The following is a 27163-nucleotide window of genomic DNA, read 5'->3' on the forward strand; positions in this document are numbered from 1 at the left end:
TTTTGCTGCAGGTGTATGAAGATGCTGATTTGACAATATGCAGTGTGTATGCACTTGTTTGTGCCCTGAGGAGATAGTGTAGGACTATGTATGTGTGTGTCTTAATGTGTTGCAGGTATGCAAAGAGTCACTCCCTGTTCCTTTCACATATTTTTTTCTGTTACTTTAAGGTCAGCTTTTGAAATTGTCTGTTTTGGCTTGTTAATCCTCACCTTTGTTTTCTTCTTTATTCTATCATTCTGCAAGATTTCCTTTTCTAAACAACTGAAGAGAACAAGATCAGAGTTTTATTAGGTTTTGCCTTCCCTTCCCCCAATTTTTTCTCCTGTTGAAACTTGCCAATCACTTTTGAAGCTTACATTGGGCTTTTCTGCAGCACGGGAGATATCATTAAGGCTTTAAACCCACTAATGAGGGAAATGTGCGCTGCTTGAAGGCTCCTGCAATATTAACTACATCCAATTATGTTAGGTAAACGTATGAGTATAGTCAAAACAGGATGAAAGCGTCTATTTCTATTCAGGCCAAAAGCAGTCTTCTGAGCCAATCTTTCATCAAACCTACATTGGCTATTTATTTACTAGGTTTACAGCACTTTTTTTTAATACTGAATAATAACATTGAAGAGAAACAACACTTAAAGGCAGGAAAGGACTATCTATTCCTAGGGCTCTGTTCCTTATTTAAAGAGCATGTTTTACTGTTGGATAAAATATGTGAAATCTTAAGTCTGATGAATATTTTTTCTTGTTTAAATATGTTATTGCTTCCTTATCTAAAATCCTGCCCTTAGCTGACTGTGTTATGAGTAGGTGAAGTGCAAATGCAGTTTTTGCTGGTCTTTTCTGGTCCTGACCTTTGATTTCTGTTAATTTGTGTTTTTTTTTTAAAGGGGGATTCAATTTGTCCTACTTCTTTGGACATACGCTGTGAGAATATTTATTTGGAAACTTATTCAGTCTTAATAGCACAGGTTTCTAACAGTCCCTCATTTCTGACTTCTGAAATGGTTATTTGACAGTAGCAGACTGGTGTTTTTGTTTACAATTTTCTTCATTTCGCTTATTTTTGACATATAGTGGAGTGTCATGTCCTTTGATTCTTGCCTTTCCCAGTCTGCTTTTGTTTAGAAGAGTAATTAGTTTGTCACTTGTTCCACAATTGACATAGGCTCAGATCACAGCATCCGAGTTGGCCTTTTTACATGCTTCAGCAGTCAGAGTTCAGACCTGGTACTTTGCTTTGTTTTCATGTCTTTAACCACATTTGGAGGTAACTCAGCTGCTCATGTACAAAAAGTTGTTTTGAAGCATCTGATGATACAGAAACCCTCTTAAGTCTATGGAAGTGACATTTCACAGCACAGAGAAGTGATTTACATGCACGTACCTGGGATTCTGGTAGCTTGGCACTGGGGTAGATGTGATATGGCAATATGTAATATTTGAATGGTTGTCATGTATCATGCCCAAGATCTGTTTAGACTGGTTGAGTGTCCTCTTTCAAAGGTGGCCAGCAGCAGAATTCAAAAGAGAACAGCAGGACAGACAGTGACAGTAATCTTCCTTCTGGCTTATGTGCTCACCCTCCAGGGGCAGTGCTGTGGTGACTTCCAGTGACAGATACTGCATCTGAGCATCATTTCTCCCATTCACTCAATTGGCTAAAAATCTGTTCCCACCCCATCACATCCCATTTTCAATCTTTTCTATTAACTCTTATGTTAGCAGGTAGGGGGTTTGGCTTGGGTTTGTTTGTCTTTTTCTCATGGATAAGCTTTTTGTTTTGACTGTGATAATTCTATCTGGGGGCTCTTGTGTGAGCACAAGTCCGTTCCTCTTCAGTGAGAGTTGATGTGATACATGTGGGCATTATTATACTAATCCTTGCAAGATTTTGCTCTTCATTTAAAGTATTTTAAAGGTAGCATCTTCAATATATCTTCAAAATAGAGGGAATAGGTCTCTCTTTAGACACTCATTCAGATATCTTAGTCCATTTGCCTGCCTTTATGTTTATATTTTAACTTAAAAGTATGAAAGGTCCTTTTTATTTATTTATTTTTTTTAATCTAATGATAATGTTATTAGCGCAATGCTAACAATCTTTTGTTAAGATGTCTGAACTGGGCTCACCATTTCTACAGCAAGGCCTACAACATGGATCACGTGAGCATTCCTCCTCTGGTTCTCAGAAGCTAATTCATCTTGGTTTATGTGACAGTGTGGACTTTTTCAAAACCATGCAGGCTGACTTAGCACTGAAGCAGATGAGTGCCCACAAGGGCTCTCCACCAGCTCCATTTCAATGTTGGTTATCTCCAATAGACAGGGAATGGCGAACAGCTGATGGGGTCGTAGCATCTTATATTGATGCAGCTGGTTTGCAGTGGTCCTCTGACCACAGCCTGGAAAGGTCTCTTCTACCTAGCAATTAACTCTGGTAGATCTGTGCTAAGTGAAATTTTTTGCCACCTTGTTCTTTTTCGCTTGTGACCTACACTATGTAAGTTTCATTCTGCAAGAATGAAGCCTCCAGGGGAAAGGATGTTCAGAGACTGTGCACTCCTCACCACTGACTGCGTGTTACAGCTACAAATCCAGAGGATCACAAGTGAAGAATGAGTCGGCAGTGTTATTTTACTCTCTAGCGAGAATTCTTCTTTATATAGTAACCACATATCTTGGCACCATTTGTTGTGAATAATTGATAACAAATAGTTGGGGGATCAGAGCCTTGGGAAGGCGCTGCCATGTGTTGTGGGGCTGCCACGGAAGCGCCGCGCTGTGAACGCACAGCTTCTGACCGTGACAAGGAAAGTTGCAGGATACTTGCCAGTGCTGCTGATGTATTGTCAGCATTTAATTCACCATGCTTGGAAGGGAAAGGGAAGAGGATGAGGGGTGTAAAACTCAGGTTTTTACACTGCATGTCTCACTTGCAGCTCTCCAGCGTATGAGTGCTCTGTACTTTGAGCACACCTGGCCACTGCACATTTTCATGTTCATTCATCTGTTTCTGAAGGCTCAGTGGTGGCTTGAGGAGACTCCATTTAGCCTTACAGACACATATTCAGCAACATATATACAGAGATCAGGAAACAGCTGGCCTGCAGCAAAAGTAAGGCCTTGTCAATTATTGTTAATTATTTACTCCTGACAACCTCCTCTTGCTAGTGTTAAGCAACAGAAACAAAAATAATTACATTCTTTACTGAAATAATTTTCATTCCTCTTCTTTTCCTTTTATGCTTGCTCTTGGAGTAAAGTGTTTGGGGAAATAAGTAGTAAAAACAAGAGCTATCTTGAAGTCTTCTGCTATATTAATTGTAAGTTGAAGGTACACAAGATATTATTTTTCTCCCTTTTCAAGGCAATTGCAACTGACAGTTTCCCCATTTCCTTTTCCATTATCAGTGTGTGCATTTAGATGAAGCTAAAACTGCACTCTTGCACTTTTTATGCAGCTTTCCTAAAATAATTCTGAATAATTTAACAGTGGCTCAGAAGCATTCCAGTTTAACCAGTCATTGACCTTCAGTCAAGTTTAAATGTCATCAGGCCTATGTTGGTATTTCATCAGTACCAAAGAAGCTGTACTGTCGCAGAGGCAATGGTGAGATCTATAATTAAAGTTGCCCAATGTCTCCCATTACAATGTTTTCCTTTCAGAAGATTATCATAGTTTAACTGCTTCAATTAGTATTTTCCATTTAGAATTTTTCAGTCAAAATGGTCTTGCTATTTTGGAGACGATGCCTAGGGAAAAGTTAGGGTTATTTATTGATTGTGAGGAAAATAAACCCAGAGTCTATTTCTTTGGCTTTGGCTTTGTTCCCTCTAGTGTTAAGGGCTGGATATAAAAACCACTTTGAAAATCTGACCAAACTGCTTAAGTTTATAAGCCCCTGAAGAATCTCGGCGAACACAGACTCAACAAAAAATTATTAAAGGAGGCTGACTTACTACTATCGCTCTCTGCTGACAGAACTCTACAAATGACTAAGAGTTTCTACAAGTCATCATGTGAGCTTTATGTCTGAATGAGGAGAGTCCTGTGCTTGTGACTGATTCATTCTACATGAAAGGTTTTGGGGTTTTTTTATCTGCAATGTTAAAACTTTTCGGGATGTTATTTCCTCTAGAAATCGTAAATTTGAGAAATCAAATCGAGACGCTGTGGGGGGAAAAATGGTATATGATATCATAACTAAAGGATTGGATCCATTTGGACCCATTTCTGCATATGCTTTAGGATACAGAGACTGCACTAAGCCTAAGATTTTCAAACCTCTTAATGCTTAATTTTGCTCTCTAGTATCCTCCTAATATAATTGTAATTGACTGCAGTAGGAATTGATGGCATACTATATTGTCAACAGCAAGAATTAAAAAAACCAACAAACCTTTGCCCTAGTGATTTCTGAGATTTGATTAGGAAATGTGTGGAAGACAGAATTTTCATGTCATATCTGAATCTGAAAAGTTGAAAGCCAAAGTAAAAATACAGTGTTGATTGAAATAATTTGTTTCAGTTACAGCTTTTAATGTAAAGAAAAAGTAGTTTTAATTTACAAGGTAAAGTTATTTTGTTCCAAAACCATCTATAAAAAGGTAGTTTCTTGGAACTTTTCTTCTTCTTTTCCTCCAGAAAGCCTAGAGAAAGAAATTGATTTTGCAGTATTGACAGTTTCTTGCAAACCTCATGGCATTATTTAAGTTTCTCTAACCAGCTCTGGTTTTATTTTTGTTTAATGTTTGATTTGAATGTTTAAAAGGAATGTACCTTCACTACCTGGTGTTTCACCATGTCACATTACATGTTCTTTAAATGCCCTGGCTGCTGGAGGAAGCTCCCTTGTTTTGTCCTATTTGTGGTCAAGTGGGGCAGCTCTCATTTTTTCACTTTTTTCAGCTCTTCCCTTTGTGGTAACACTTATCTTATATTGGCAGTGACAGTCACGTTTGGTTATAAAAACAGTTTTGTTCTAGGGTTGAGATTTATTCTAAGTAAAAAAATCAGCAGGGTTTTACATGTCACAGAAGGTTATTTTTTTCAGTTTCAAAATCCTTTTTATTTTTCAGGCTGCTGGATGCTGGGAGTGTTCAGCATGAACCTCAAGTGTGAGAGAAACAGCTGTACAGATGCAAAACGAGTTCTTGTGATGTGGAAGTGTGTGTTGTGCTGGCCAACACTGATGGTTGGGAGCTACCAATAAAGCTGGACTTGGAAGTGCAGATTCTAATAGCTTGCCAGTAAAAATAACACGCTGGGTGCATGCAGTCAAGTGTGATGTGTGTGCTGAGTATGGGTACAGCCTGGCAATTTCAGTGGTGTCTGGTCCTTCCAGAGAGTGAAGCCTCTTTCCTTTTTCAGGTAGGAAATCCCAGCAGGCAGAACTAAGGCAGCCTCCAGTCAGGTTGCTCGCTGCCGTTCTGTGTGTGCCTGGCTGTTGGGGGGTCAGTCCTCAGTGGAAGGCTGCAGGTGTCTCATTCTCATGGCTGGCACACACACTCCTTCCCCAGACACTTGATAAAAGAGACACCGAATCCCAAATCTCGCTGTGTCCTCCTGTGCATTTGCTGAGCTTCCAGCTTGTGTGTGCCTGAAATGCTGGTGCTGCCTTCTTGGGCACCATGAGTGGGGAGAATTTGGGCTCTGATCTATCCCTCTGGTTTCATGTCATGGCAAATGCACTAAAACTGAAGCAAGAGTTGTGAAATAGGCCCACTAAAATACTGCATTGGCCTGTTTGGCTGGAAAGGGATCTGTGAGCTCTGTGGTGTGGACTTCATTTTGTGGGGTTTTCGTTGTTTTAAACTTTTCATTTATCCTAGAACTCTTAAGATAACAAGATATGATGACATGCTTTGTTTCATAATCCACACTGCTTCCTATTACAAGTCCAAATGTTTTAGAATGTAAAAGTAGCTGATACTGTTCACTTATTTGGATGAGGTACTTGCTGATACTCAGAGGAGTGTTTCAACTTCTTTCCTTGAAGAAATCAGTAAGAGTGATGGGAGCAACAGTCTGCTTACAGGTGGTTTGTGAAGTAAGGCTGTTTTATAGAAATTGTGAGCTCCAGGGACTTATCCAATGATAAGTCCTGTAATGTTATCTGTGTGCAATAGGACTTTATTATTGTTGAAATTATCTTATGACAAACATTTAATTCTAGATATGCTCAAATTAATATGTAAGAGGCAAATGAACAAACATTATTTCATATAAGCTTGTCAAAACATGCTCTCATAAATTAGGATTCTTTTTTGGTTTTATTTGATTGAAACTAGGCAATAAACACAAGTATGACATCTTGGAAGATAAAATGCTGAAAGTATGCTGTGCAACTCCTGAGAAAGTTTTATAGCTTAGCTCTTCTTGAGGGACAAATAAATGAGCAATGAAAGCAGCTACTGCTATCAGGGAAATGCATTAATGTTTTGACAGATAGATGTGGAAATCTTAATATATGAAGCTTGGAATTTTTTTCCCTGATGTGTAAATATCCACTTAATGTAATTAGAAAGTATTGTGAAGTAGCAGGCAGGGAATTCAAATTCTTCAGCTAAGCAGATACTGTAAATATGATTTGTTGACAGCTTGTCATTCTGCCTTTATGGCTGACCTGGAGTTTTCTTTCTGAATGACTTTTCAAAGGAAAAGTAACAAAAAAAGTAAAGCATTTAACCAGGGAGTGTTCTGACCTGGACTAGCAGCATATGCTTAGAGAAAGAGCAGAAGAGCAGAGAAAGTGAAGAGCAGTATTTCCTGTAGAATATGCCCCTAACATCTGACTAGCCATGGTCTACTTCCTGAGCTGAAAGCTGTATTTGTGTTTTTAATTTTTAATAGCCCTTTTCTTCCAGTAGTTTGATTTCTATATCATCTTGAACCCATTTTTTGTTTCTTAAACCATTAGGAGGCTTCACAAGAAAACTTTTATTGGCTTTGCTAGACATTGTTTTGAAATTTTCTTCTTGGCATTGGGGGGAAAAGGTGAAGTACTTTTTCCTTGGGTTGTTCTGCACATATTGGAGATCACTGGTTTATTGTATTAATCCCAAATCTCCTGTTTCAAATTAGATAAATGTCAGTTTGAAGTATATTTTGTGTGTCAGGATGTTGTCACATGGGAAATGGGGTATTAGGGAACAAGTTTTAGGTGCTACGTGGGAACTTGGAAGACTGATAGAAACCCTTTACAATGTGTTTCACCTTTTGGTCATAGTTTGCCTTAGCCACTTGTTTATTTTCAGTGTTTCTCTTTGAGATGTTAAGCTAGGAAGGCCTGTATATAATTTTATTTTTGTATTGCAACACCTGAGTGGAAAAGATAAAACTAAAATCCCTAAAATATGAAGTGCATGAAGAATTGACATTTCTTATATGTACTTTTCTCCAAATAAAAATGTTGCATGCAAGTGATATTTTTAAGCTAAGCCACTGGAAAGCCTCCCCTTCACCTGCCTCGCTTACCTCTCCTAGTGAACAGAAGGTCCTAAGCATTTAACCCCTATTTGAGGATCTTAATTTGACAATACAGATTTAAAACCGTTGCTTAGCCATAGCTAATATTCTGAAGTGTCTTGAATCCCTTGGAGCTGCTGATTTCAGCAGCTGAAATCACCAAATGGAAGCTTAGCAGTTTTGAATCTTGTCCAAGATAGGATATCTATGAATATGATGTTTTGAGAAGAGATGGCCCTCACACTTGCCTTTGAAACTGGCTGGCGGCTCAGGCACTGCAGAAAATGTAGCAGCAATAAACATAGTTCTTTGAATCACAAAGTGGTGGAGCCAGGCTGCTTCAGTGCAGTCCCCCATGACAAGGGGAGCTGCTCACAGTGCAAGAGAAAGGCTTTCACATATCTACCTGCTGGAAATCATTCCAATGCACTCCTCTCATCTCTCTGTGAGGTACCCTGCCTAGAAACTTACAGGTGATTATTTGAGAAGATGCCCTTGCAACCTTATTTGTTGAATCAACGCCAAATAATATGTAGTCCATGGCATTAGTGAAAGAGAAGTCAGTGATCTGCAGCCTAATAGGCCTCAAACTATCCCTCCCTCCCCCTAACCTGTACTCCTGCTGTAATAATTCTTTCTTTCTTTCATTATTCCTATTTCCTTATTTTTCTTCCTATACTTATCCACAGGAAGGAGTTACAACTTTTTTCCCCCACTGTGAATTTTGTTCTGTCAGTGATCTTTTGAAGGCGGTTTACTACCATGACTTCCTTCACTTTGCAGTTGTAAGAAAGGGAGTAATCCCTGATCACGGCTGTAGTGACCCTTCTTCTGTGAGACCTTAAGAAAGCATAGCACTCTTCCTACATTGCTGTCATGGCAGCTTGGATAACTCTGTGCTCATTTTGGTGAACTTTTTCTGAGGTATCTAGTTGCATACTCCAGGCATTTGGGTCAGCAGCCAAGAGGACAGGCAGTAGGATGGTGAGTAGTACTTATAAACTCTCTTGGTATTCCCCAATACCAAGCTTTAAGGTTGCTGCAGGTATGTCCCTGGATGAGGAGAGCATGGAGTACAATGGTCCTGTGTAAACAAAAGATCTAGCCAAGTTCTTATGGACATTGCCTGTCATTTCTACATATGCCAATGACTGAAAGCACAGTGGTATATGTGTACCAAAAGTTATTGGGGACTGCTTTTTTCCAAATACTTGTTATAATCTGTAAAACAAACATTCTGGTCCTCTACCTTTCCTCGAGGAGAAGTGTGTATAAACAGAGAGGCTTTTAATAGTCTTGTAACTTTATCCAGTATTAAAAAGTCCAGTTATGTCATCTGGAGAGTGGATTTAAATGTGTTTAAAAACTGCTTCTCAGAAGAAACTGTCTATAGTGTATGAGTTCTGTAGTACAACCTGAATTTGTTTATAATACCAAAATTCGTTATTAATTAAGAGCAAGTACATTTTTCTTTGGTTTGATTGTTTTGATTCCAAATATGCAAACTCATGAATGCATGGACTTAATTTTGGTGTTGCTTACACCAACAAATGGAATGTGTGACTTGCATCAGTTTGGGTCTGACTGCAGGAGGCCATATGTGTTTATTTTAGCATTTATGGATGGTTATATTTACCTCATTGCAATGAATAGCTTTGGTTTCTATTGACAAAACCATGACTTAAAAGAATGTTTGCAGAGACAAGAACAGATGTTTCCAGGCTGCTTGCCACAGAGGGGAAAAAAAGCCAGTATTTGCTTGTAAGCTGGGGTTGGCTGTGCCATTTTTCCAATGAGTAATTAGGAATAGTAGTTATTAGTCAGTTGCTGAAGATCCTGACTTGATAACAAAAGAACCTGCTTGGAGATGTCTTTTTGTATAGTCTGATCTATAGAGTAGTACAATTGCTGTAATCACTGAAACCAATTCTACCTTGTCACACACTTTTGAAGAATCTTAATGACCAAGGAGAACCTAAAAGCTTAATGAAATAGATAATCCATGGAAATTTTCTCCTCTTCTCTGCAAGCATGTTGATTTCAAATTAAACTGAAAACTTTTACTGGACACTTTTATGAAACTGCAAAGCAGCATGAGCTTTTTGGAGTTAGTTTGGTGATTTTTTTCCTCCTCTGGAGCCGTAAGATCACCTTCTGAATCCTACATACTAAAATCAAATTTTTTTTAGACTAACAAAGAAGAGGGGACACAAGTGTAATAGACTATTTGCAGGGTTGGTGATCTGGAAGGGTTTTGAGTAACGCGTTTGTGAAGTAGTGTCTGTGCCCATAGTTTTAAAGGGCAGAGAAAGACGGATTTCAGCTACCTGGGAGTAGCAGTGTGGGATGTGTGGCACCTGAGGATTTGGAAGTGGAGTTTTGGAAAGGCAAATGAAGAGGGAGCCTGCTTAGGGAGAGATAACTCCTGCGTGTAGTGATTGCCTCAGATGTTATATGGGTGGGAGGCCTCTCAGAGTCACAGAAGAGGGGTGAGAGAGGCCCAGTGGCCCCCCAGACTGGGACACACCCCTCAGTGGGCAATGCCAGCCCTTTGCCCTCTGCAAAGACCTTGGTCTTGGGTGAGGAGTTGGTCTTGCTCCATTATGAGATGATGATTTGTGAAGAGAAGAATTTTACATGCTTTGAAGAGATGTGGCTATAACATCTGTGTATGCAAGGGCCTTCCAGATGGAAACAGCAATGAACTACAGGGACTATGACATAAATGAGCTCTATTTTGGGTTTTAAAAACATGCAATGCAGTGCTTTCCTGGCTCAGTCAAAAGCCACTACACAATATGTCATTGAATATCATGAATACAGGGAGAGCTGAGCATGACTTAAAACACCAAGGAAGTTGGAAGGAATATACTGCATCAGTTTACCAATGGAGAATTTTAATAACTAATATATGGAGGCATCTCATGCCTTCCTGATTTCATGATCCACTTACTGCAATCTTGGTAAGATGTATTCCTGGAGATATCTCAGGGATTTTTTTTCTGTTGCTTTTTTTAAGAGTAAGTGTTGTGTTGATCTGTTAGGTGTCATGCCACTGCCACTGACTGGATGAAATACCATATGGGCAGTTCATGGGTTTACTGGTTCCATCTGCTGGCTGAACTGGTGGTGGTGGCCTGTCAGTCAAGGGGAGTTGAATGAATAATCTTAAGAAGAGATTTTATTAATAATTCCTGTGTGAGGTATGGGGATGGTGTCTTGTCTTCAAGCTAAAAACTTTCTGTCTCATTTTTTATTAACTTTCATTTCATTAGATTCAGTTTAAGAACGCAATTTCTTAAACAGGATGGTAATGCCTAATCACAAAGACATTTTTATCAAGAGAAGAACATCAACCTTTTTTGAAAATAAGATGAACAAGTTAACCTGGTGATGCGCAAGCACTGCTGTCTGCTCATTGCTGCTGGAACTTCCCTTGAGGAGAAGGCCATCCCCCACTAGAGCTAATACAGATAACTGCATGGCATTCATGAAGACTAGAAGAAAGCTGACCCCTCGCACTGGGAATGTACCCTAAAAATTTCCCTAAAAAGGGAAAAGGGGAGGAACTCGGAGTTAGACTTAACTCTGGATACTGGAGTCTGCAGGGGTACTGAAGAAAGGCTGAAGAAGAGAGGAGAAAATGGCTCTCATTAGTGTGGGTTGTAGGGTTGAGATCGGGGCTAAAGTTCAGAGGAGCATGGGCATGGGCTGGATCCCACCACGGCTGCAGGACTAGAAGAAAGCTTACATGAAGGCAAATGGTATTTACTAGGGATAACTAATGCCTGAATTAGTGTTGGAGTTATTGTTTGGATTTGGGATTTTGGGTGCTCTAGAGCTTCGTTCCTTGTTTGAATCTGAGCAGACTGAGTGCTGATGTTTGACTCATGTAGAAGTAAATTGTTTTTGATTGGTTTTATTAGGAGTGGGCTATGATTAAGTCTAAGTTTAAGATAACAAAGTGTCTGAGATTTTGTTTTATATACAGTTTTGTTTCTCACTGTGTTGTCAAAGAACATGGAGAAGAGTAGCAGCTGGTTCTGTGGAGGTGAGTGGTTTTTAAAGGTCTTTAAAGGTACCCTTTAGGTTCTTTGAAAATTCATCTTTCATGGTACTTAAAGAGTGCATGGCTGCATTAACTGTCTTCTGCTGGCAAACCTTTATCCCTCATTTTTCTATCAAAAAAATAAGAAGATGTATCTAAAGGAGCATCATGGTTATCTCTCTTTCTGCTCTGGGCAGTCATTGCTGGCTGCCAGAGGCTCTATCTAGCCTGCTACAAAGTTGCTAGCCTTTGACAAACTTGGGAAAGGGACAAATATTGTATGAAATACAGAAGGCTGCAGTTTTTACTCCAAGATAAAACAGGGACTCTGTGTTACTGCATGAATAGGTCCTACAGAAGTCCATTTTGACATGCTTCTTAGCACAGTTTTGTTGTGTATTGATTAGTTGTCTCCCAGGCATGGTCTGATCACAGTTCAGAAGAAGAACATGTACCATGACCAGAAACAGTTTGGATATCTCTTTTGGTTTTGGGAAAGGGATTTAACTTTGGGGACAGGGAGTGTTCTGTTCCACTTGGCCTCAGAGCCAGATTCACTTGCCTGAATTATTTAGTAACACGGAGGAAACCAAATTGACTCATGACAAGCAAGCCAATGACTGGCTCTGAAGGGTCATCCTGAGGAACACCTTATTGGGGAGGGAATTCTTGCATCAGTTGCGGAGATGCCACTCATCTGCAAATATTGTTTTGCTTTCTCTTTTAAAAGCAGTGATGTTTTAAAGGCTTTGTTTGCAAGCAAATCCCTCCAATTTTCCTTGCTGTGGTTGATGGCATGCCTGTGATTGTGGGAACTCAGCTGCACTTGCAGGTACACTGCGAGAGATTACCATGCTGCCAGTAGTTCTCATGGAGTGTTGCTGTACCAGAAATGGTTGATTACACAGGAGAAAAAAGCGCTGAGCAGTTGTTCGGTGTTTAGATAATGCTAGATGGAACATGATTCTGATTGCATTTGACTTAAAAGCAACCTCCTTTGCTGCCCCAAAACCGAAATCCCACCCCTGAAAATATTACAGCTGCCTCATATGGTAATTTTTTTTATGATTTTTATAAGCTCAAGCATTTTTAGATGCATCTTAGATACTTTGTCCATTTGGAAAGGGGTGGCACTTCATCTTTCACTGAGATACTTCAGGCTCATTCTCATGCCAAATCCATTTTCATTCCTGTTATATGAACCAGTAACACAGGTTATGCAATTAGGAGGAAAGTGTTTGCAGAAACAATAAGGAAAACCTGATAAATGAAATCCACTATACACTGTCAGTCATGCTGATGGTATTCCAATAAACACAAACATATTTTTGCATGCCCAGTTTTAAAGATACAGAGTAAAATAATTTATGGCCAAAGTTGTTTTTCTTTTCTTTCAGCATTTATATGTATATAATACTGTACACATCAAAAAAATGTTAAGGGAGCATTACTATCATAAAGTAGAGTGCTAAAAAGGCAATGCTATAGTTAGTGTTGTAGTTATAATATTATAGTTAACAGGCTTTTTGTTCAGTAACTGGGTCCCTCTGTGAATGTGCTGTATACAGTCTTTATGCAATTAGGAGCACTTTTTAGGGTGAATGTTTGGTTTTAGGAATGGAATTGGTTTTCAAGACAAATGCAGTGAGATTTATATCACATCTGTTGTTATATAAGTGGAGCTTTGCCTTGCAAAGGAGATTTGTCTCATAGAGTGCACAGTTTGGGCAGCCTTCAGTTTAGGACTGGATGCAAAATTTTTTTCCAAGTGTTGCCCTGTAATTTTTTCAGGGTTTTTTTTTTTGTTGTTGTTTTTTTTTTTTTTTTCTGTATGCTATTTAAACCTTGCTTGGAAGACAAAATTGGTAATTTCCTTGTGGGAATTGTTGTTCTACTCTTTCACTGTCGTTTCTGAGTGCCTCAGAAATGTTAATGTATCATTAGCATTTCTGAGGAGGTGACGGGATATCTCCGCTTTATAAAGCAGAAGTGAAGGCTGGTGGTTGAAACATGGGTCTGAGAGTGTTTGCTGATTTGGGGGCTGCACTCAATCAGCTGATATCTTGGACTAATGCATTTCACAGGATCAAGGCACATTCCCTGTTGTTGAGTGTTCAGGAGCGCTGCAGTCAGAGTCTCAGTGTTTGAAATGAAGACTGAAGATGTAAGAAATACTCATTTTGTGACCAGCTGAGTCAAGACTTAGTGTAAATGGCTGCCCTAGCAGCACAGAAGACCTGGGAAGCAGAGAGGTAACATACGGTACTTTCTGAAAGGATGACGCTCATTTCCAATTGTCTAGAGGCTCTTTCTCCTGATTTTACTCTGCCTTTGCATATCTGTAACAAATGAAGGAGTGCTCCACTGAGTGATGGTCTTTCTAGCTGCACTTGTGATCTTCAGGAAAGATACCTACTGAAAAGTTAGAACACAGACTATTTGTTTAAAGAGGCTATTCAGAGAAAACAGTCCAAGATGTTTCCACTCTCACAGCCTGTCCAAGGTTTTCTTTGTTATTGTACAAAATAGAATAGTCTATACATATATTTAACAAGTGCCCTTATTTTGTTTTACAGTAGTTGTCTGATGACAGTACCCAAGTCAATCTCTTCCTTCAGCTTAATATGTGCTTTTCTACTTGAAAGCTGCTCATCTTTGCTCAAAACTGGTCTGTAGTGTCATCCCAGTGACATTAGTTTACTACTCTGGATGGTGTTGCTGAGAATGTAAAACTATCCCATTAGCCTGTTTGCAATATAAAATAGGCTTCTGCATTTTACAAGCTTATGCAGTGTAGTAAGAATTTGGCAAGTGTAAAGGAAAAAGGTGTTAAGGAGAGCTGGCAGCTCCTTAAAGAAACGATATTAAGTGCAAACTCTTCCAATAAGGAGGCAAGCTAAGGAAATGTAGTGGAAGACCAGCGTAGCTAAATTGCCAGTTCTTCATGGCTCCTGAAGAAAAGTTGTTTTTTGACAGAGTGGAAAGTAGGTCAGATTTCCAAGAAAAAGGATAAAAGATAGCATGTAGTGGCAATAAAATCAGAAGTAGTGAGGCACAAAAGTATATTAAAGTATTCAGGTGTGTAACAGGTTGTAAGAATTCATTTTTCATGTACTGTGGTAATGAAAGAAAGGCTGAAAGGAAAGGTCAGAGGATAAAAGGGATCATCAGATGGCATTGGGATGGCCAAAGCATCATTGTTTTGTTTGGGTCTCTCCCAGTAAAATGGATATTGTTGCTACTGATTACATGGGGCACTGTACTGCTGCTGCAGTATCCAGATCTCACATGCACAAAGGAATGTCTCTGTACCTCCTGGTAACTAGAGAAGTGTACACCTCCTGCCCACACCCACCAGTCTTAGGGTGGTTTTTCTGGAGGACATTGCTGTACAATGCCTGAAATGTATTCTGGAACAGTACACTGTTGGAAGGGAAGGGAGGAGCACAGGGTGCCTTCTTTGCAAGAATTATTCTGTACTTTTGTTAATGACTTAGAGGATGGCACTGAGTTTGCTAACAATTTATGTAGAAAGCTGGTAAGGATGAAAGATGCTATGAAAGAAAGGGCTGAAATTCAAGGTGGTTTTATTCAGTTGAACAAATCATAAAGGGAATGGTCATAGTTCAAAGAGACATGTTCCACATGTGACTCTGGGGAGTAACCAGCTTTAATGATAAAGGCTGGGGAATAACTTCCTAGGGAGTGATTGTTCACAAGGAAGTTTGAAAGTTGCAAGGAACCACAAACCAGTTCATGAGCATGTATATATAACCACTTATGCTGTGGTGTTTAATATTCCAGGGTGAATAGAGAGGAATATAGCTCGCAGAATGTCTGGGGGAAAAAGAAAATCCTTCCTTGACCAGAGTACCATGTTGGTTCACAAGGACTGTACCTTGAAAAAGTAAATGAGCAAGACTGTGCAGAGGAACAGTGCCAACACTGAACAAACAGTCCTAGAAAACATAACTGATTAGTAGGTATTGAGAATGTGGGGTAGATGGCTGCAATATGCTTAGTGTTTGTTACAGCCTTTTGTATGTATGGGTTGCTGCGAAGATGGAGAGAATAACCCAGTTTCTATGCCTGTGACAGCACAAAGACTAAAGTTCCAGCAAGAGAGAGAGATGGTGCTACCATGGTAAAAGTAGTACAGCACTGGAAGAGTTTGAGTGGCGAGGTTATTGAGTCTCTGTTATTGGAGATCTTCAGGAACAATTAAGAAACATCTTCTGACATAATATAAGATGTGGTATTTTTTGCAGTGGGGCTGGACATCTGATTCTTCTTCCAGGGAGAAGCATGTTGTTTTCTGATATGCTTACTCTTTTTTCTTTTATATCCTTTTACTCTTTGGTGAATATCACTGTTCTCTGGACAAGAATATCTTAGATGGTGGGGGAGATTTAGTAAATTCACAGCAGTCATTTTGGTACAGAACTTCATGGGGCAGTGCTTTAAGCTACTATATTTGACCAACTGCTGCAGCTGGAAGAGTCACAGGCCACAACTTCTTAGTGAGAGTGTTGCTTATAAACAGAGTAAGGACAGGGACTTGCTTTCTAATCAACATATTTTCTGAAGACTTTCAAAATGCATGTAACAGTCTGACATACCAGCTGTCACCAGAAATTGTGTCCCCCACCAACACCGGCATGCGGTGCGTTGGCACTCTCATGTCACATGGAGAGGGAGTGTTGACAAGTCCTCTTGCTAGTCACCTTAGAATGACAAGGAAGAAGCCAGGGTTCAGTGAAGGCAATCTCAGGGGAACACCAGGAACATCAGAACCAGAGCAGTCTGAGAAAGGAGTTGCAGGGCTGGTCCAGGACTTTCACAAGCCCAAGAGAAAATGAGTGCAGCAAAAGAGAAATTTTCTCCAACCTCATCCATGTTTAGCTTGGTGTTTGGGACTGATTGGAACCTCTCTTGGTGGGACAGCAGTGCAGTGCCATTCCTGAGCAATCTTCCCAAGTTCCAAAGCCTTGAGCAGCTATGGTTGCATTTGTGTTAAAATTGAATTATGTTTTCTTTCAACTTAGAAACCGAACTTGATATCCAAGCCAATGCTTGATAGCATCCTTTGTCTTCGTGATGACAGATGGAAGTATGTGCGGAGCCTCCTGACCCCAGCCTTCAGTGATACCAAACTGAAAGAGGTAAGGTGTTATAAGGTAATATTGCTGCTTTCATAAGTTTGAAGACTTGTGCAGGCATCTGCTTTATGGATCCATGTTAAAGATATCCATATTAAGGATAGGTAAAACCTGATACTTTGTGCCATTGTATCTAGACCTGAAGAGCACATGCAGCAGAGCTTCCATAAGGCATCGTTCAGATCACAGACTCGTGAAAATCCAAATAGCTTATCTGAGGATTTGATTCTCTGTCTTCCTCTGTTTAAATCAGTTTGTTCATGAAAGTGTAGCATACTCAAGAATGACCCTTATCCCTTTTTCTCCCCTGCCCTGTTAGGAGTAAGCTTAAGTCCAGGAAGAGTTATTGCTCCCAGTTGGAACATAGCTTTTCTTGATGTGCAGAGTCAGCAGCTCTCATGTTAACACAGGAACTACTGTCAGTCTATTTTCACTTCTCCATCTACTTCTCCTTCCCTCCTCCTCTTATTCTTTAATCCTTTCATATAATAAAATAAGTCACTGGAACAGAATGTCGTTGCCAGATAAATACCTCTGACTGAAAATAAATGTCTCTGCGCTGACCTGCTGCTAATTTCCTATGAATGTATCAGCATTTGCTCAGCCATGGGAACCCATTACCCAGTAACAAAGTCCTGTTCCAGTGATACGATATCTCTTAATTAAATGTATATAAATGATTGACTGGTTAAAACCTTCTTTCAAAGAAAACTACAAAAAACCACCCCAACATAGAAAAATCACCTCTTCTTTTTATGTTTTATTCTGAAAGGGAATCATGCCTCACTCCAGTGCCCAGTCCTGGGTTGTAAAATTTTCCACTGGGCAGACGCTTGTGTTGTTTTGACATGCCGCTGTCGAAATCCACAGTAACATCTAAATGTGTCTGGCTCTCCCAGCTCTATAGACAGCGGTCGCTTAGCAACGCCGGCTGTCACCTCCTTATTATGGTAAATTCTAATTGGCTGCGAGCCTGCCGGAGATGCTGATTAATCACGACTGACAATGCCATTGGTTATGCGCCCTGACATTTGCTCTGTCACCGACTCCATCACGAAATTTCAGCAAGGCAAGGGTGTTTAAATATGCAAGCGATTAGTTGCACATGGCATGGTGGGGAGAGGAGAGTTTTGCATTTTCCTAGCGGAAATTAATCTGCCTTACCGCAGGTCATCGTCTCTTTGCTTGTGGACTAACAAAAGATAACTCTGCACTCCCCTCAATTTGTGGAGAGCAACCTCTGCCGGCACCAGCCGGGCAGGCTTGGCTGAGGAACACAGTGAGGGCAAGAGAGTGGAGCCTCAGGGATCCTGCTTTGGAGCTGGGCATGCACAACTGCAGGGTCTGGCCGATCAAACCGGGCTGGGAGGAGAAGTCATGGTGCTCCCTTTGCACGGCTTGCTGGTGGAGCTGGACTGCAGGAAGAATGGTAGGAGGTAAAATGGAGAGCTGGCCAGTGCCTGGTAGCTGTCTTGCATGCAAAGATTGAGATCTTTATTTTTAGCCTGATAATCAGCTTTGCCCATGCTGCCTCTTCCAAGCTCTGTGGGAAGGTGTGTGACTGTGCATGGGCTTTGGGTGGCCTGGAAATTGTCACTTTCTCCTCCCATTCAAAAGTAAGTGGGAGAAAGAGGAATGGGGCAGGTCTCTCTGAAAGGTTCAACTTTGCTTTCCTCTCCCACGCCTTCACCAGAAGTCCGTCCATCCCTACACAGACAGACACTTGCAGTAAGCCTGTGTGAGATTAGGAGCTGCTGTTGAACGGATGTGCTCCTCAGCCTTGCATTTCATTTCTACCCAAATATGTTAACAATCCTGGGATTTGAAGTTAATGCAACTTAAGTCCTTGCCCATGTGCTTTTCCTGCTGTTGCTTAATTTAGAAGCCATACCAACACTTCTCAAAGGAAATGAATGCTCATTAATTATGATCTCACTTTTTAACTCTCCCATATTTGGTACTCAGAACCTCTACAGCAGCATGGAAACAAAAATACCATGTTCTAGTATTGGCCATACTACAGAGTATCTAGCATTATCTGCAAGACATCCTGTTTATAATAAACCCTTCCTCTCTACTTTAAATTACAAACACAAATTTGGTACTAATTCATTGCCTAAGAACCTAGATATGCTATTTTATACATGTTTATAAACACTACTAGGACATTCCTCATTTCTTCTTCCAAGATAACAATTCCTTTGACAAAATCCCACACCAAAGTCTTCCACTCTGTTCACTCTGGATTACTGCCTTGATTTTGTTCTTCTATGCAGACTCCACAGTGACACTGGAGAGACTGCAGACCTCATGAGTGTCTTTGAAGAGTGGCTCCCCCTGAGTGCTGCAGCCCCTAGTGCCACTCCAAACATAGACTTGTCTGTCTGGGTGCTCTGAGAGAATTGGGAGCTATTAGCCTGTGACAGAGCAATAAATGTTAACAACTCCTTGTGCTCTCCATAGCAATCACTTCAGACAAAAGATGCAGCGAGGGACAGAGAGTTCAGCATAGGCTCCTGATATCTCCGTTTCAGAAAGTCAAGAAAGGACAATTTCAGGGCTAGCAAGAGTGAGAAGAAAGAAGCTTCTTTGGCCTGGCTGCTGGAGGACAAGACTCAAGACAGAGTTAATGTGTGTTGCTAAGATTTAACCTGCAGTGTTTCACAGAGGCACGTGGGTCTGTGGGTAGAGGCGAGCTTTGCTCTTGTCACTTCAAAGAAGCGGTGTAATGTCACTGAGAAGTTCACTGAGCTTGAGGAATTTCCCCATAGCATGGCAAATATCTCCAACAGCCAGCCAGCAAATGATGAAAAGATGATTCCAGAAATTTTGAATTTTTCAAAGTTACAGGAAATGAACTGATACTAGAGGTTATAAAGTTGTTGGGTAGCCAATATCATGATTTCTGTGTGTCTGCAGAGAGTTGTTTTTGTAACATTTTTCAAGAGTTTCTGACATGTTCTCCAGCTTTCTCTTTTCTCAATTCGTCTTTAAAAGCTGGGCACTGTTTCACTTTGTTTTTATGGATTTCGATGTCTTGGGTGTTCTCCCTTTTTAATGTTCTTTTTCTAACAAGCATGTAAAGATTACTAACGGAGTCCATTCCAGCTGAAGGAAGGTTTGGCTCTGGATAACACTGAATGCAAATACTGTAGTGGTGATGAATATAGCATAAAGCAATAGACTTGTAAGCTTGATCCTGCAGTAAGATTGGGAAGCATCCCATGTGAGATGCCACTGGAGTTGGTAGCAGATCTAATAATAAGCTCTTTCCAGTAAGACCCCTGAATGAACCTCATAGTGCCATTGCTATGGGAGCACTAGGAATGGAAAATGAGAGATAGGAGGCAGGAAACCCAAGAAATGTCACTTCCAGCTCTGCCATTGACTGCCTGTGGGTGATCTGACAGAATCTACTTAAATTCTCTGCACATGAAACAACTTTTTTCTGTTAAGTGGGAGCAAGACCAATCACTGAAAGTTGATCCAAGATGTAATTCATGAGGAATTGGTGAATTATAATACCTAGAGGCTCTAAGTAACAGAAACATTTCCCAGTGTTCCTGTCATGCTCTCCTCAGCTGTTACGTATTGAAACAAGCTGACACGTTAGTGATCTTGCTGTACCAACCTTGATTCTCTATTTAGTATTTCTTATTTTGTTCCTCTTCTTTTTGCTGTGGTGCCTATGATGATCCTGCAGTTCTGGACTCCTTGTCAGACTTGATAAATAGCTTTACTCTCTTTTACAGCCAACACCAGCAGAAAACCTATTGATTTTTATTTATTCTGATGGTGCTGCAGTAGTCTTGTCATCTCCTATCAGTATGCCAGGGATCCTTTCCTCCATTAACAAACCATTTAAACAAAACAGAACACAAAAATTAAAGGAGAGCACAGCTTAATGTAGTATTGTCCTAAATAACCTGTGAAGTGGAGTTTGTGTTGAGGCATTTCTTTCAAACAAAGGGAGACATAAAGCAGAACTGGTAATAACATGGCAGAACAGTGAAAAAAAATCCTCTAGTGTCACTCTCAGGCATGTAGATCTTTCATGTCCCACTAGGACATAAGATCTGGCAGTCCAACCATTAAGTTTTACTTGATTTGCTGTTAGTCTGTGCACATTGGTCAAAGGCATTTTGGGAGTGTCTCTGGAAACTGCTGTTGCTGCTGGACAAAGCAAGTGTGCTCACCTAAGGCAAAGCAAATCACTGATGTAAAAACTGATATGTGAAATGTGCATAAACTTGAGCCACAGGCCAACATCTTGTTGAGTTGCTCATTTTGGCTAAGTTGTGCCCAGGAATAGCAGGACTTCACTCTCAGGTGAAACAAATCATCTCATAAAACATCTTTCTGATACTCTGCTCTTTTCCTGGTTTTGTTCAGGGACTTGAATTCTGGAAGAAAAGTGATTCTTGTCTTTTTTCTCATTCTCCTTCCTTTACATTTCATAACACTGGTGGGACAGGAGGCCCAATATGACTTCTGCTTGCCGTCTGTGAGCAGTAAAGTCTCCAGTGTATCTGCCTACAGTGAATATGATCCAAATTTCTAGTTTCTAGTTTGGATGCTAATAATAAGGGGAATAATAATACTGGTGAATACTGAGGGCCACATCTAACTAGAGGAATGTGACTCTGATGCCTTTGAATAGTGCAAAGATCCACATGCTCTGTGCATACGGAGAATCAGAAGCTAATTGTTGTTATGTGCCAAATAGCATATTGGCAGGATTCATACAGCAAAGCCCCTGGCATCATGAAAACCCTAACCCCAAATGCTCTTCCTTGGCAAAAAGAAAGAAATTTGGACTCTGGGCTACTCTTGCTATTAAATAACTGTCAGATCAAATATTTACAGGGACCATATTGTTTAGATCTTTCTTCATCCTGTACTCTCAGCCAGTCTGAACACAAAGCAGCTGGGTCTTATTTACCCACCAAGAACTGAATCTCAGGCAGGTTATGCAGGTTTTATGTTCTGACTGGCAAATCAGAATGTATGGGAAGTCACTGATATCCAAGGCAGTGTAGGTCAATGTGTCTGTTTCTGTGCCAGTTTCTACACTTGGTATAGTTTACCTCCCCTGACACTACTTTATTTTTCTTGACAATCAGACAAAGATTTTGAGGTGTTATGAGACTTGAGAATGTTTCAGTCTGTGGTCTTTTTAGTTTGCAATCTTGGACTAATTTATGTCCCCCAGGGGAATAAAAAACCCAAACCTAACCTAGGATTTTGGAGCAGATATCCCCTATAGCTTTCATATACAAATAATTGTGTTATTAATGTGGCTGTTATTATCATGCTAACAGTAAATCAAATCCATGTGCCCCCTTCCTGTTTTCCTGGTTAGATTTCCTAATAAAAATACCTTATGGCTAGGAATGAATTGCAACAGTATTTTTAAAGGCTGGTGGAATGTGCAAAGTGCAGAGGTGCTGTGGGATGCCCTGGCCAGACATACATGCCCCTGACATCTCTGCCAGCTGTTGAAAAGTGATAGCAACCAGCTGGCTGGTTACAGATCTGGTGGTGTGATGAAGAATAAAAGAGAAAATAAGGCAATAAAGGGAAAATCTGAAATGATCACCATCTGTTTCAGAAACATCATACCTGTTAAAAAAACAGATTTTCATTTTGCTCTCCTTGGCTGGTTCAATTCACTGGGGGGGCCTGGACCCAGAGATTATGAAGTATTTCACCTTGGTTCAATCTGTTGAACAGAAATGTATTAATTTGGTTGAACCATTTGAGAAAAAGCTTGCTGCAGGGGACCTTCTTTGGATAGCCAAAAGGGGAAGAAGACTGCCACATACTGCAGTGTGCACCTCCCAAAAGCGTAACAGCTACTTTTACCAGACACTAATCTGGCACGGAGTTGCCTTGTGAGACTGTGGCAAAGCCCAAATCGACCTGGCTTTGCTGTGCAATTTCTCTCACATAGGCACGGGACCTCGAGAGCAGCTAGACACATTCTTGAGTCAGACGTGTGCCTTCGGAAAACATATTGGATGCTCCCGCGTTGGCCTTTTGACTGTGTATAGTCTTGCCCATGTGTTAAGATGGCAGTGTGCCTGTGCACAAAGTGTTATGCCAGTTTCACAGAGGTAGAAGTGCCAAGCAAAATGGACTTGGCTGGGCAGGCTGCATAGCTCTCAGAGTGTGCTGCGAGGCTGCAGTAAGTCTTTTTTGGTAACAAGAATGTCAGAGGAGTAGGATAAGTATGTTCTCATGTTTGTTGATATCTGTGTGCTGAAGGAGGTAGTTCAGGAAGGAAAGGCAAGTTTCTGTGTGTGTGTTGCTGATACTTAGCATAGTTGTTGAGGCAAGACTCTAGTATTAAGTTGTAGGCTGTTCTTGGTAGTCTATATGGAAAGAGCTATAGGATATAATTCCTTTTGGTTCATGGCTGGATTGTCCTCCTTCCTCTGTCCCCCCATTTGGTGCAATCAGGAAAGTGTCTGATTCCTCATAGGTAGGAAGCTAGAGAGACAGAAAGTGAGACCTTAATAAGGCCTTGATGTTTTCCTGTGCTAAGGTTTCCATGAAGCCTTAAGAAGAGACTATTGCACTGTTGGCTACAGCCAAGCTGTGGTTAAATCTACCTGACCAGCAAGTGTCAGTGACTAGAAAGATGAATAAATTCACACAAATATCCATTTAATGGCATCAGCACTTCAGAAAAGCCTTTCTTCCTGTACCAATAGCAGTTTGCCCTCAGCAGCTTGTAGTGGTATCCAGGGTCATTTTCTAGTGTACATGTTAAGCCCCTCAAACTGAGAGACAGCAGGATAGAACTGATGCCAGTGCCTTTACAGGACTTGGGAAAACATTATTCCTTCTGCCCTGGAGCATATGTAACCTAAATGTGATGTAGTCCAAATAAAGATCATGATAAATCCTTGTTTGGAATAGGGAGTGATTAAACAGAGAGGGGGACGTTTTTGCCTGATAGCACTCTGTGTATGTACTGGGGCAAGAACTATTGGTCAGGTAGGTGACACAGCCCCTTGTATTTAGGCCCAGAGCTGGAGAAGGGCATCCCTGTAAGTTGTAGGTTTATTTTGAGCAGAAACTGCCAACATTTCACCTTACCTGTGCATAAGTGCCTCACAACACCTGCAGAGGAACCTGAGCTCTCTATCCCATTTATCCGATAAAAATAATTTAAAATCATTATTTTTGTTTGTTGTTCTTTTTCTTAACATTTTAATGTTTTTTTCACAATTCAATATATTCCTTTCCAGATGACACCACTGATAAATCAGGCCTGTGACATCCTGCTGTGTAACTTGAAGGTCTACGCAGATTCTGGCAAAGCTTTTGATATCCAGAGGTATGTTCAACATGCCAAAAATTAGTAGCAGTTTATTAAAAAAAAAGAAAAAAGTCAATAGCAGCAGTTATTCTAAATTCACACTTACTGTATAAAAGATTTTTTTACCTCCCTCACTTTAAAAAGTGGAGATCATAGTTTAATAGAGAGTGTGTCTGATAAAAGCCTTTTCTTCCTGGGGACAGCCATTGCATACTTGAAAAGTAATTTTGGTAAAGCATCTAATGTATTTCTGGCAGTTATTTAATGAAGTTTTAACAGCTGGAAGAACAAAGGAAGGCTGCACCCGTCCCTGTCCAGTCTGTTCTCTACAGGCTGCCAATAATGTACAAACATAAGAATTGATCTAGTATCAAATATATCTAGTCCATCACTCTTTTACTTTTTTTCATATGAAGTTTCTTCCTGCACTTAATCATTCTTACCACTTTTTTCATAACCCTCTCTCATAGCATGCTAGGTTTTTGTGAAACAACAGGATCAGTACTCTAAATGAAAATGCACCATTGATTTATAAAATGACATTTTAATATTTTCCATATTGTACTTTTTCTCATTTGTTATGCATTTAATATCCTATTATCTTTTCTGTTGCTCTTTCATCAGAGGTCTTCACTGAACTGTTCACAACGCTGTTCTGAACATCTACTCCATTCTCTGAGTAGATGCATTTCCTCTAAGATCCTGGGTAGTAGTTCAAATGCATTCTTTCTAACAGGCACTATTTTTGCTTCATTTTGCTTACACTTCATTTGCTGGGTTGGTCAGTGCCCTCTGAAGATCTTCATGATTTTTACCAAACTGAAGCAGCACAAATAATATTGTTTCATCAGAAAAAATGGATATTTAGCCACAATTTATTCATCTTTTTTTCCAAGTACATGTGCACATGTACATGTGCATGTTCACACGGGCACTTGCAAGTGTGTGTGTGTGTGTGTGTGTGTGCGCGCATGCACAGAGATCTCTTTATTAAACAGCTGAAGAGATGCTATGAAGCCTCAAGATACATTATACTAGCCTACTGCTGGGATGAAAACTGACCTTTTCAGTCCTTCCAGTCTTTTCCCTTATTTCCATTCGCCCTTTGTCTTTGACTGGTCTTTTAGCTATTGATCCATTATAGGGTTTCACCTCTCAAGAGACACTTTGGAAAAGACCCTTTGAAAGTATAATGGAATGATGTTGACCATCTCGGAACATGATCTTCCAGTTGTTTTACCATAGTACCGTTTCTGCAGGTTTGATGTGTTTATAAATGTGATTCTCATTCCACTGCAGTTTTACAGAATTGCCTTGGGAGCTCGTTTTTTTGGATATATCTGTAACCTCCTGTGACCTTAGTTGTCTTTAGATGTTTTGTGTTTGCCAACAACTCAAAATTCAGTTTTTAAGGTTGGTTTTTTTTTTTTTTTTCAGTACCTTGGAGAGGTAGATGATTGAGTCCTTCTGAAATTATTGCTTTATAGCAGTGCCCCCTCTTTTAACATTTTAACTTCTAATGATGCTTTTTGTGAATGTGTGTGTGTTTGAATGAGTTGAAGACCAAAAGAACTTACTTGGTTTTGCATTGTTGTTGTTATCTTCTAAATCTTCTCTGGTGTGATCAGAATGAAAGATCACAAAGATCATAGTTTAAAAATACTGATTCATGTAATACATACAGGATATAATGGGCCTGACTCCTGTTCTTCTCTTCATATATGCTCACTCAGATTAAACCCCCAGAGATTGATATTAGCCTTTTGTAAGGATCATGGAAGTACAGATGTTGCTTACTTCACCACAGATCAGAATTCCAAGGATATTTTACATTCGCAGTCCACTTATCTCAAATCTTTATAGAGCTGCCCATTAGGAAAATAAAGATGGTAAGACAACTGGATAGATGTTCAGATATGCAGGGAGCCATTTAGTAAGTTCTGAAGTTTCTAGATCATGGTCCACAGATCATTTGGCGTTCTCAAAACACCGTCTGCTCCTCTGCAGAGATACAGATTTCGCATGGTGTCAGTTTCTCTTGGTTTTGTCCAGAGTTACACTACAAAGGAGGTATGAAGAAGAAGGAAATCCTTAAAGACCTTTAAGGTTAAGATTTAAGATTAAGAGCTTTGACTGGACTGGAAGTAGGTGTGGTTTTTGCAGTTAAAAATGAGAAAGGAATGATCTCATTTGTTAGGATGAATGCTAAGAAAATGCTTATTCGTCTCTGATGTGTTACATTTGATTTCTAGGTCATAACAAATTAAATTGTTTTTAATAAAATGTTAGTGGAACTACTGAGCAGTATGAAAATAAGTTCACTTTGTAGATGTGGAGAAAGTTATCATTATCAAGCATCAGCATTTGTCAGAATGATGGAAACATCTCTTGTTGGCACAGCTCAAGTCTGAAAGAAAAAAGAAACTTGGTGGCAAAAATTAATGTTTTATGATGTTGTAGAAGCAAGATATTAATGGTTATGCGATTTGTAGATAATGATTTATCATTTTTCAATTAAATGCAGGTGTTACAACTGCTTTACCTTGGATGTTGTTGGTAGTGTAGCCTTTGGTACTGAGGTGGATTCTCAGAAAAATCCTGATGACCCCTTTGTTAAGAATTGCAGAACATTCTTTGAAATGTCTTTGTTTAAGCCTCTTCTCATTCTAATCCGTGAGTATAGTCTACATTTGTCTACTTTCTTGTGTTAATTTCATAAAATTCATTCTCAAATTGCAAAATATGCTGAAGCCAGAGCAGAAAGTATTATAACTGACATTATTCAGAGGGATTCAGAATGCAACCTACAGGCCACTTCTACCCTTGAGATTTCTACCATATGCTCTACAGGTCTTGTCACCATTAATGAGACTTACTCCAGAAACTGAGAGTCCAGGAACAATACTTCTGGTTCATCTGACAGGAAAGTTTCTGTGTCCTGCAGTTTCTACAATACTTACATAATACACTTCTTACTAAAACAGAGTAATTGCCCTTTGGGACCTAAGTGTAAAGTTTTTGTGCACTTGGTTTGCTTAGTAGAGACTGAAATCCCATCCATTAACAACCCACTAAAGAAAAGAGGTGGAAGAATATAAACAGATTGTGTAAGTACTCCCAATTCTTTTTTGGATACTGTCCACAGCCTGGTTGATG

The 27163-nt window shown here is 40.0% G+C and overlaps 1 protein-coding gene across 3 annotated transcripts in view; it reads left to right on the forward strand.

Moving 5' to 3' along the window:
* The window catches only part of LOC131573672 (thromboxane-A synthase-like), a 236823-nt gene that overhangs the window by 120958 nt on the left and 88702 nt on the right, over positions 1–27163 (forward strand). For all 3 annotated transcript variants that reach the window (XM_058827853.1, XM_058827854.1, XM_058827855.1), the window contains exons 6-8: positions 16567–16683; positions 23937–24025; positions 26532–26680. In XM_058827853.1, coding sequence (XP_058683836.1) covers positions 16567–16683; positions 23937–24025; positions 26532–26680 — 355 coding nt within the window. The remainder of the gene's footprint in view (positions 1–16566; positions 16684–23936; positions 24026–26531; positions 26681–27163) is intronic.

The sequence above is a fragment of the Poecile atricapillus genome, chromosome Z (assembly GCF_030490865.1).
Source record: "Poecile atricapillus isolate bPoeAtr1 chromosome Z, bPoeAtr1.hap1, whole genome shotgun sequence".
NCBI classification, from domain to species: domain Eukaryota; kingdom Metazoa; phylum Chordata; class Aves; order Passeriformes; family Paridae; genus Poecile; species Poecile atricapillus.